The 11,995-nt window shown below is 41.3% G+C and overlaps 1 protein-coding gene across 2 annotated transcripts; it reads left to right on the top strand.

Annotated features, from left to right (window-relative positions):
* The first annotated feature begins 1,731 nt into the window (after positions 1-1,731).
* MRPS33 (mitochondrial ribosomal protein S33) lies at positions 1,732-6,725 on the top strand. 2 transcript variants are annotated; one of them, XM_062616445.1, is made up of 3 exons: positions 1,732-1,746; positions 4,270-4,525; positions 6,234-6,725. In XM_062616445.1, the coding sequence occupies exons 2-3, from the start codon at positions 4,311-4,313 to the stop codon at positions 6,337-6,339; spliced, it is 321 nt and encodes a 106-aa protein (XP_062472429.1). In that variant the 5' UTR covers positions 1,732-1,746; positions 4,270-4,310; the 3' UTR covers positions 6,340-6,725. The 2 variants fall into 2 exon arrangements, with proteins under 2 accessions (XP_062472429.1, XP_062472428.1); XM_062616444.1 differs by lacking the exon at positions 1,732-1,746 and adding an exon at positions 1,820-1,957.
* The last annotated feature ends 5,270 nt before the right edge of the window (positions 6,726-11,995 follow it).

The raw sequence follows: 11,995 nt of genomic DNA, 5'->3' as shown, positions 1-11,995 counted from the left end.
TATTCTCCTACACACACAGAGTTGCTTCAGAAAGACAATCTCCATCAAGATAAGAGGAATTATGAGAAAACTATGATTCAAAAATAGAGATAGAAATGTAACTTTGAATTCTTACTATCTTACTCCATAGTCTAAAAGTCATGGTGATTGCTTAATTAACAAAATGGACAATTTTGGCTGAAGGACAATTTTGGGTCAGCAGCAGGATGACAGAAACACTCAGAAGTTAAAAGGCTGGCATAGAACAATGCGGAAAGGCAAAACCATAGGAAAAAAATGTTCTGGAGTATGCAAAAAATTCAGACCACAGAAAATGCATGAGTGATGAACTACAGATAGTAACATGGGGAGTACAGTAATGCTGAGGTGTACAACTAGATAGACATAGTAAAATAGCACAGAACTGGCAAAAATAATAAAAACTTTCTTCTGTCCTTAGAAAGATTACGGAAGAGGTTACTTATTATCTAGTAAAAAAAAAAAAAAAGAAGTAGCACTTTTCAGTACATTAGAGAGTAACGGAGATGATAAAGCCTACTAGAACAAGTATTAAGTTCAGTATAAGGTGGCAAAGCTTACTATAACACAACGGTGTGCTCTTGCAGCCCACAAAACCAACCTGGGCTGTGTCAACAGGAGTGTGTCCAGTAGGTCGAGGGAGGTGATCCTGCCCCTCTACTCTGTTCTCATGAGATCCCACCTGCAGTCCTGTGTCCATCTCTGGGGCACCCAGCACAATAAGTACGTAGACCATTTGGAGTGAGTTCAGAGAAGGCCACAAAGATGCTCAGAGGGCTGGAGCACCTCTGCTACGGAGACAGGCTGAGAGAGCTGGGTTTGTTGAGCCTGGAGAAGGCTCCGGGGAGATCTCAGAGCAGCTTCCAGTACCACAAGGGGCCAACAAGAAATCTGGAGAGGGACTTTTAACAAAGATGTGTAATGACAGGGCAAGGGGTAATGGCTTTAAACTCAAAGAGAGGAGATGCAGATTAGACATTAGGAATTTCTTCCCTGTGAGCCCAGTAAGGCACTGGCACAGGATGCCCAGAGAAGCTGTGGCTGCCCCATCCCCGGCAGTGTTCAAGGCCAGGTTGGACGGGGCTTGGAACAACCTGGTCTAGTGGAAGGTGTCCCCGCGCATGTCAGGGGGGTGGAACTGGATGACCTCTGAGGTTTCTTCCAACCCAAACCATTCTGTGATTGTGTGATATGAAACATTTTAAAATTAGGCTATCTAAAGAACCTTTGTGTAGCAATCTTTGGAAAACTGGCTAAAAATAACACAGGAATGTTAATTTTTATTAAATCTTGGACTGAGAGAAATGACAGATCATGCTTATTTCAAAAAAGGCAAAGAGAAGTGAGGAGGGTGCTTAGGCCACTAGGCTGATCCAAAGCGAACATGGAAAAGGTGAGGGAAAACCAAGCAAGGACTAAGAAATGTTATTTAATGCCAGTCAGCTCTTCTAGAAAGACACCCAACCAGCCAAACCCAGTTTTCATTCTTTGATGACGTTACACATTTGGCTTACAAATATAACACCGTAATTGCCACGTACTCAGGTACCTGCTAGAACCTGGCGAAAAGGGTTAAGGGCCCCCCTTCAACGGCCGTCCCGCCTCACGGAGCCCGACGTCACCCGCCGCGACGCCTCAGCGGGGACGCCATTGCGCATGCACCGCCGCGGAGGCCTTCATCGGGGCCCTCCAGCCCCGCCGTATGGTGCTGTTGTGCGCCGCCCGCGGGTTAGCGCGGGGGCTGCCGGGGAGGGCGGAGGGTTGTGGAGTGCTGCCCCGGAGCAGAGAGGGGGGAGATGGGCTCCGCGCTAGATCCTGGGGGGTTCGGCCCAGCCTGCGCCGTGTTCTGGACACTGGGGCTGCTGGGCGGGTATCGCAGGCCTCTGTCACCCGGGAGCCGCCGGCGGCCGTTACCCTGAAGTGCGGTTGCAGAGCGCGGGTGGGTTTCCGCGCTTGTTCTCCCGGAGGGGAGCCAGGCCGTGGAGCTGGAGGCGGCGGGGTTCGCTGGAGGGCTGTGTGGGACCCTGCCTCGCCTGGTACACCCCCCTGGCCGGGCGGTGGCATGGGGCTGCCTGCATTTCCTTCTGTGGTCTGGGAAAATCAAAAGTAGGTCTGGAAACGGAGTTTTCCGTGATGAGTGAAAAGGAAGCAGTCTGAGGCAAGCCAGCAAATTGGGAAGTAAAAACCCAGCCTAGGATGGGAAGGCAAGGCTTTGGGTAGCAGTAGGGAGAGGGGGACAGGTGAAGAAGCAGCACTGTGTGCTTTACCAGTAGGTGATCCTGAAAATATCGTTGCTGTAAGCGATGAGAACAGGAATGTTCTGGTATATTCTCACAGAAACAAAGGCTGTCCCAGAAGAGGTTTTGAATAGCTCTGGCACTTAGGAGTTCATAGCCTTCACCTTTTTTTCTATTTCAAACGTTCTTAGGCTGGCAAGGGTTAAAGGAGTTACACAGCTTGGGCTGTATATAATTTGTTTAGCGATTCTGAAGTGAAAAGCAGATCCCTCAGTCCACTGGTTTGCATCATCTAGGAGCTAAAGGCAATTTGACTGTTAAGGCTGCACTTGGAAGAGATTAAGCAAGCTTTGTGTTGAGTCTGGCGGTACTTTCAGAGTGATGATGTGATGAAAAGTTTTGGGGACAATTTGACCTTTTACCTCTGAGTGTAGGAACTGGGACTGGCTGTTCTGAAAGGGATGGTTTAGCAATACTTACTGATCATTCACCCATGGAATAGGTGCTCAAGTTGAAGTGCTGCCCTGCGGTCATTTAAGAGTTTCTGTCTTCTCGCTATTCCTGCTGCGTTAACTTGAGGTCTGACACTGATTTTCATTTTGTTACTCTTCCCATTATCCTCTTTGACTCAGATTACTTGTATTATTTTCATACTTACATCCTTGCATTACTTGTAGTATTTTCCTACTTGGATTATTTTCATACAGGTTTTTTTTTCCTGTTTTATTTCTAGTCCTTTGCTAACAGGAATAAATCAAAAGTAAGCAATTGTACATCCAGTGGGCAGATGTATGTAAGTGGGGTTATGAATACTTCTGATTTGTGTTGTTAAACAACAGGCCCCTTGTGATCACGCTAAAATGGATTTAGCCCTGGCCTGTTGAGTAGTCTTGTCCACACTCTTTTACTTCTTTTTTTTTTATGCTAATCTTCTGGAATCAGCTGTGCAATAGTGCCTCAAACAAGAATTTTAAACTTTTAGCATCAGTGTAGTGTGCTTGAAACAAAGCCTATTTGATTTCTCTGGAGACTTAACGTTTATCATTTATTCAAAAAGGCACAGTACAGGCAACATACAACTTCAAATACAGGATTAGGGGACTCTTGTCTTCATTGCATCCTGTTCTGCAAAGAAAGAGTAAAAGAAGTGAAAAAATGGGGAGAGGTAGGAAAGCTGAGAGAAAACCCTTCACTCCTTTAAGAGGAAGCAGGTGTTGTTTCTGGTGGCCTAATATCAATGGGTTTATGCTCAAGAGTATTGTTGTTGAGAGGTGTCTTTAAGTTGGAGATGGCTGAAAGAGAATGGGAAGCTGCTGATGGGGGATTTTCTTGGCAAAAGAATAGCATAGGGAAATGATTTCTTTCATCTCTTCAGAAGATTAGATATCAGGAGAGACATAAAAGAGAATGGAAACAAAGCTGATGGAAGTTACCAAGGGAAGGGAATGGGGATGGGAAAGATCTGTGCTATTCATACAGCAAAACATTTATTTCATATTTACAGTTAATAGGCTATTTTTTCTAAATGGACTGTAATAATGCTCATGCAGTGTTTTAAATAGGGTGACACATTTTCATGAGGAAAAACTTCCAGGTTGCTCCCTCAATATGTTTGAGCTGTCTCTTAGCTTGTGCCTGTGTATAAGTCAGAGGCATCACAGTGGGCACCATGTTTGGTAGAGTACACGCTGTAATTGTTCCTGTGACTGGAGTTTAAAGGTAGCCTTAAACAAGATGAGTGGGATCTGCTAATAAACCAGCCATGGTGTAGGTACTTTTATAGTCCATGTTACTGTTTGTGGTGTCCTAGCTAGTCTGGTAGTTGTACCTGAATTAGTGTGGACATTCTTTATATGCAGGATTATGTAGTCAGAATTAAGACTGATTTCATGCAAGGAATGTAGACTTCAGACATGTGATCTGGGTATGATAATTTTGTTTGTCTCAATTCTGGAATAGCCTGCAATACTCAGCCATTTTAAGAGTTAAACATCTTTTGTGTTTCTTTTTGCAGGAAGGTTCTCCTGCCTGTGTGTGCCTGTTTCACCTTGGGAGATGTCCAATGTTTCCAGTTACGCCCTTCGAATGGCTCGGCTGAGTGCTCAGATATTTGGAGAAGTTGTCAGGCCTACTGACTCAAAATCTATGAAAGTAGTAAAGTTATTCAGTGAGCAGCCTCTGGCCAAGAGGGAGGAGGTCTATAACTGGTATCCTCCTCATAACACCTACTATGCCCTGATGAAGAAACTCCGTTACTTCGGCCTCTACAGGTAATCTCTGTGCTTACAAGGATGGGAGCAGGACTGGAGATGGGAAAGGGGTGGGAGTGAGTTCTATTACAGTTTTGTGCTTTTTTTTTTTTTCTTCAAGGAAAAGATAAACCTTAGAAAAAAGTTTAGTTCAAAATATGTATGGAAATATGCACTTGATTGTTGCACTGAGGGCAAGGAGAGTTAAATAAGTGACTGTTGTCTAGGTAACTATCATAACTAGAACCGTTGGTGAGAAAGACTTTAGGTGTAGTTATGAGCAACCAGTGATATAAGAAATAGGTGTTGCTTTGGCTTTGTGGGGAAGAGAGCTTTCTCATAGACAAGAAATGGGTCTGTAATTCAGAATATGGCACATGAATGAGCTGCAAAGACGTGGTGTTACCTCAATGCAAAAATTGCACTAAGTCTTACCATATATTCCTCAATCATTCAACAGTTAATGAGTGAAATCTAGAAGAGAAGGGAAGTCAGGCTGGAGGGGCATTTTAGCCTTTCAAATACGTTAAATGAAACTCAAATGTGTTTTAAATAGCCTTGTTAATTCCAGCTTCATCCAAACCAGTTGTCTAATTTCTAAATGAATTTCCACAGTCTCAAGTAGGAAAAACTGCACTGCTAAAACACATCGGCAGTAGTCAAATGGAGTTGACTTCAGTCAGGTAGCCTTAAAGAAATCCCTTAAGAGTGAGGCTACTAACCTTGTAAAGTCAAAACAGATTAATTCCTATTGCTAGTGTCGTAATAGGGATTGCATCCAGGATGCTCTTGATTTAGGTGGCCATGCAAACACTTTCTAGAGTAGCTGTCTGTTGACACAGAAAACCTCAAGGACATGCTATTTTTCTTTTCTCTTTCCTCTTCTAGTGTCAAAGTTCTTCTCTAGCTGCTCTGTATACAGAGAGCTTGTAGAGGATCTGGTTTGCTGGTCAGAAGTATGTAATGAAGAATTATAGACTAGTAGGGCTTGATGATAACTCTCAAGCTTTTTGTCTCCTTTTTAGAAGAGTTGTGTTAAAAATATCAGCACAGTGCTCTTAGGCCATTAAGATGCAGTTGTGACTTGTGAAAAATACCTTCCCACTGAAAAATACAGGGACAGAGATTAAATAGTTTATTAGAACATTATTGAGGATTCATTATCTCTTCCAGCCCCTTCATCCTCCTTCCTGTTTTATTCTCTTATTAAGATTGTATCAGTAGCTGATGCTTTCTTCATAACTCATTCTTGAAGTCACCTGAGAGCAGTGTTATGTATTGTAATTACTGCTCAGCATGCTCATTTTCTTAGAAGCTAATGACCCAAATGTAGTATCTAGCACAGAAACACAATGTGCTATTACTAGACTGCTGAGCTAGACAAAAAGGGGAAAATTTTTATTCTTGGCTTTGCTGATTTTATATTTACTGCTCATTTAAAAGGCAGTGGATCAACAAATGCAATGGAAGTAATATATATATATGCACACACCATTTGTTACTAAAAAAGGGCAACCTTGTTGTGAAAGTACCAGAAGACATCTTTTATGTTACTCAGTTTGAAATTACTGCTAGCAGTAACTTTGAACATACTGCAGTGAGTTTCATTATGGACTTCACTGTTAAACAAAGCTTTTTGTTTTTCACTACCATACAGTTCAAAGAACCTTTCACATCTGGGTATGTCAAGAAATAGAGTAAACTTCTTTTGCTTTCCTCCCCCATCTAGGGATGAGCATCAGGACTTTAAGGAGGAGATGAGGCGATTGAAAAAGCTCCGTGGGAAGGAAAAACCAAAGAAGGGAGAAGGAAAAAGAGCTCTCAAGAAGAAATAGTGACACTTGGACAATATAATGAATTACTCTGTAAATGTTGGAGAACAAAGGGCTTGGCATATGAGCTCTGTGTGGGGCATGAGAAACACACTGTGAAATACTGGAGTCCACCTAGGAGTGCACTTGGGTCTTTGGTTTTACTGGCTTTGAATTTCTGTAATTTAAATACACTGCATAGGTAACATGTTGATTTGTCAGAGCCCTCATGTACCCAAGTATTAAAAACAATAGGAAAAAAAAAAGCGCTCCATGTTTTTCTTGCCATCACCTGTAGCTACTTCAGTTTTTCTGGATCTGGAAAATTTCATTGTCTGTTTTACTTTCTTGGATTAATATCAACACTGTTTTGCATGTGGCAACAAAATAAGTAAGGTTTCCTGCTTCTATTTCTGCTCATCATCTTGGTTTTTAGGAGTTTCACTTCAGGCTGCCTTAGTGTTCATTGTTTTGGAGTCTTTTTCCAAGTTGCTGGTGGTCTTAGGGGAAAAGCTGCTGCCGGAGCTTTTATACACCATTAAAGACACCACCTGAGAGTTAAAATGGCTAGGCCTGGAGTCCGTTTCAGTGAGTTGATGGATGTAGCCCCTTTTGACCCTTAGCTCACACACACTCTCTGGTGTACTTCCTCTCCTTCACACTGGGCCTGAGGTTTCCTGCAGCAGAGTCTCAGACATTTGATTATTGGAAAAAATCAGTGGTACAGCAATGGGGACAGCTAGAGCTGGGTGCTTCTGGAGAGGGACCCCGACAAAGAAATCCTTGGGCAATTATACCCTTATGACTTGCATACCTGCCCTTACAGGCTCTTTGCGTGCCTTTTTAGTCCAATGGGGATTTTTGGTCTGGGGTCTTCTAACCACTTACTGGATGTTTTTCTCTGTCTCCACACAGGCAGGCCCTTAACTGTTTTTATCTTTTTGAGTTGCAGCTTCTGGTCATCGTTGCAGTCTCCTCGTTTGTGCTTCTTGTGCTCAGTGGCAGAGACACTAAAAATGCCCTAGACCTCAGATAAATGTTACTTAGCTACAACTAAGCCATCACTGTTGTCAACATTCTTGCCATACTAAAGACACAGCACTGTAGAAATTACTAGAAAATTTACTACTAGAAAAATTACTAACAAAATTCCATCCAAAACCATACCTAGGTGAAAGTCCATGGCTTACAGCCTAAGGCTTCAGCAAATCTAGCTACTCAGGCTGAGCAAGTAAAGATAAGCAAACAGCATGCTAAACCATGCAGTGTTATGACTCTTAAGTGACTAATTCTGTTTGAAACTTACTTAAGCTAAATGATTAATACCTGTCAACAGTTAGCATCTCTTGTTCTGTGTTTTGCACTGGGCAATAATTCATGATCCGTTTTCTGCCCACAGTACTCTTCATGGTATCCTGAATATTTAGATACTGAAACTGAAGAGGCTGAAATACAAAAGCTCAACCTGTTTTCCAGTTTGAAAGCCCCCTACTAATTATATTTTCTGCAATAAAAGGATTTTGAATTTATTTTGCTTGGAGGATGTGTATGAAATACTTCATAAGGTGATGAAGAGTTTTACTGGTATTCAGTACATGAGTTTATCACTAGGGTGGCTATCACTTTAGTGTGGCTATTATTAATGACTGCATGTATCTACCTCTCTTAACTGTCAGTCCCTGTCAGGGAATAGAAAATACAGAATGCAGCTGTGCTGCTCTGCATGGCCACGTGTGCATCTTGCTGTGTGTGTACCCTGAAACAGCATCTTTTAATTTCCAGAACATGTGGAACATCCTTGAGATAGTAAAGGAGACCTATTAAAAATGTAGAGTGACTGCAGCAGGCAGTATTTGCACAGTTAGCTTGGGGTATGCTTGATTCTGCATAGAGAGGCATTCTGAAGTATGGAGCAGTACTAACCTGACATTTCTAAATCAAGATTGTTCAAATGTAAATGTATTTGAAGGGATCTGTCTGATCATTGAAATCAGTGGATCTACAGAAATTTGTAACATCTCAACTGCTGTATGTCACTGAGATTATTAACTGAAGAAGTGCTGACTGTATTAAAGGTGGCCCTGGTGAGCTTTGTAGTTCTGGATCAGTACTAAGTGTTACCTGGTTTTCTAAGCTCAAAGAGAAGCTGAATGTAAGGTATGTGCAGTGTTGTGGGTGAAGCACCTGTGTTCTTATCACAGTCAACAAAACACCATGGAAGTTAGTAAAATATGAATCTATACTGTAGCAGTAAGTTTCTTACTTAAAACCCTTTTAGTAACTTATAGCATTTGCTCAACTTTGATGTGCCTGTGGCATTTTAGTTTTCTATGAGTTGTCTATGGGCTGTGCCCTGTCTGGTATCGAAGTGGACAGATCCTGTGATGGGCCCTCTCAGAAGTACTTGGTGCCTGGGACACGTGTGCAGCCATGGGGATGCAGTCTGGTTCCCCTGAATTCCTCTTCAGAAAGAAGAGCAACATGGAGCCATGTACTTCCATGTAGATGAGAGAGAGAATTGCCAGAGTAGGAAGGTTACTGCTGCCAGACACTGTTTCTGCCTATGGCTGTGAGGGGCGAACTTGCGCAGCTGCTTGCCTTGGTGGAGAAAAAACACCAGGTCTGAACCTCTTCAGCAGAATTACTGCAGCAGCTTTGGACAGCTGGTGATTGTACTTACAACAGGTATGTCTGCAAGAACTTGACGTCTTCTAAAATTAAACCAAAGATCAATGAAGATGTCTTCCCTGCAACTGAAGAAGAAAAATCAACAGCATCTTTCTTTTTGTTGTTCCTGTGAAACACTTAAAGCCTTGATAGTATAAACATGCAAGAGAGAGAAAATGTGCATGCATCAAAAAGTGAACTATGGTCCTGCTCTAGTAAATTAACTATACATGGCCTTAAACTTCGTGTGTGTGGGAAGACCTGGTTATGAGTCCACATATAATGATATATGAAATACAGCCACGCTTATGCTTCTGAATCCACATTTAGCCTACTTAAGGATGGAACATCTATAGAGCCTATGGAGGGATGCAGCAATGAATGCTACAGGTAGTCTGTATCTTAGTGTGAACCTTGCTAGACACAGATATGGACTCAGGAGTGTAATATTAGATAATTAGGTTTGGAGATTGAATCTGTTCTTCCTTGCCTACTCCAAGCCACCTACCTATTTACGGATTTTGAGAAGTTCCTCTCATGACGAGGAGAGCAAAAGGCATGTTTGGCTCATCCTCTAGAATGATCCCCTTTACAACCTGACAGAGCAAACCTGCTCTAAAAGCACAATGCTGGGTACATACTTTGGGAAGATATTTACAACAGTCTGTTCAAAGAGGGAGAGAACCAATGGAAGTGCCTGTGAAGTAAACCCATGTGAGACAATTGGAGCGAACTGCTGATTTTTATCTTTTCTCTGCAGTGTTTATGAAAGCCAAGTGAATGGAGTGAAAAAGTATAACTTTTTTAAAGAGCAGTGTAAGAAAGGCTCTGCTGCTGATTTTTTTTCATGATCTTTCTTCTGTGGTACTCATTTACTAGAACTAGATCTTCTCAAAAACGATGTTTTCCCCTCCCCGAGGCTCCACCATAAAACAACGATTCAGCCATTATTGGAGTATATCCTAATATTAGGATAATCCATTGCCTGCTGTGAGTGTTAGCATAATTATTTTGTTGCAGAAAATACAGCCTTCTCCTCTTCATAGCTGCAACAGAAATAGGCACTTTCCTATCTCACTTCTAACCTGTGCTCTGTCATTTAGGAACAGACATTGCCTGAAGAAGACCACATGTTTGTTAGGGTCCAGACAAACTGGAACTCAACCCTGAAGCATCATGCCAGGTATTAATGTAATATGTATATTTAGGAGGGGAAGGAGTGTTTCAGCTGTATTCTGAGGGGTAAAGATGGAAATGCTTATGCTTTATACAACTATTGGTATAGTGGCATATCCATTTTATGTACAAATAATCAAGTTCAATTAGATTTTTATTTCTGGCTTTCCCCTTACTGTGATTCTTCTCACCATTCTAATTCTGCTGTGTTTTGTTAATAAATTCACTCTTTTCCTGAGTGTGTGAGCTGACTGTCCTCAGCAGATGTTTAGATGGCTATTTCAGTTCTTCATTGGAATAAACCTAGTTATCTGATCTCCAAGGAAATGAGTTTGACCCTAATTTCTTCCCAATCCTGAACAGCTTTATTAAGAACTACTGCTTCCTTATTTTACAACGCTTTAACTATGTCTGTCTTTAATTGTACTCTGGTATAATACAGTCATAGCTGCCGAGTACTTCCTTGATAATCATGAGTTATTTTGTGAACAGGCTGCCCCAGTTGCTGTATATATCCTACAGGGAGTGCAGCTATTGCAAGAACCTCTTACTATTGGAATTCCTGCAGACAGACAGAAGTCCACTTGCATATGACCAGACTGTAATGGTGAAAGGGAAAAAACCCCACAAAAGCAGTCTTGCTTTCTGGCAAAGGTACCAGTGTGTTAAAGTATGTGCTCTGCTTAGGAAAGTATTGAATTGAAAGAAGTTTCTCCTGATGTAGAAAGAGTTAATTCCACTTATTAAAGCAATGTGCTGAGTTTATGCAGGTCAGCGAAACGCAACTGAGTGACTCTATGGTTTTAGACAAATGTTTTGTCTTACTTGTGTGTATTTCCTCAAGAGTAAAATTAGAATAATGGTCATTTGGCGAATAGCATCATGAGGGTAAGCTGCTTCTAGGATGAAAATTTATCCCAGGAGAACCTTGTGTAAAGAGCAGCTTAGTCTGGTTATGGTAGGACTTGTACCTCTGTGTATTTCAGAGCTTCATTTCAGAGAGATGATTGTACACAACAGTTGATGATATTTTTAACATATAAAATAAGCTGTGGTAAGTTACTCTGTTCCCTGTTCTGCATTAGATGTTAGAGACTTCAAATGCTGAAAAAAATCTTTGGTCAGAAAGTAAAAATAATGTAAAATATCACACATATTTCTTAAACTGTGAATTTTTTTTTTGAGAATTTAAAGTATCTGTGTACATACTCCTCTACCACTTTGATCTTGAAGGCCATTTTAGGATCATTTTAGAAAAACATCAATCAACAAAGTCCATATGTTTTGGAAAAGCTTCATAACCTGAAAGGCTGCTTTGATAAGGGAATGACTGTGGTTTGTATGCTTCATTTTCTTTCATTTAAAGCACAAAGGATAACAAATGAATGCAAATGCAAAGCAAACAAATGCTGTGGGGATCTCCAATTCCTTTAGACTCAGTTCTTCTCTGTAACTGATTGTGACACTTTTGGTACAGTCCTTTGGGAGTAGACCCTGGAAACAAAATCCTTCAATGGGACATTCTCTGTTAGTCATCTTGATATTAAGATGTGTGAGGGCAGAAACTCCTCCTGTTTAACCTCTTCTAAGGGCAGCATCACTTTTCTAAACTGACCAAACAACAATGGAAACCTCAAAGAGTCTATTTTTTTTTTTTTTAATAATCTATTAGGCATATAAAAGGAAGCAGACATTAAAACAAAACCTGTATCATAAATCCTAGAGGTGAAACTTAGTGATTTTTGTGGGCCAGATATTTAGAATGGATTTTTCTGTGCTTGCAGAGCTAGGGTAGTGTGAAGAAAGGCATTTTCATCTTTTCACTTCCTTCTCCTCC

This window comes from Pezoporus occidentalis, unplaced genomic scaffold, assembly GCF_034315485.1.
Source record: "Pezoporus occidentalis ecotype Australia unplaced genomic scaffold, CSIRO_AGI_Poc_V1 ctg19, whole genome shotgun sequence".
In the NCBI taxonomy this organism is placed as follows: domain Eukaryota; kingdom Metazoa; phylum Chordata; class Aves; order Psittaciformes; family Psittacidae; genus Pezoporus; species Pezoporus occidentalis.
Note: the sequence above shows the minus strand (reverse complement) of the source record. Positions and strands in the feature narration are given on the sequence as shown.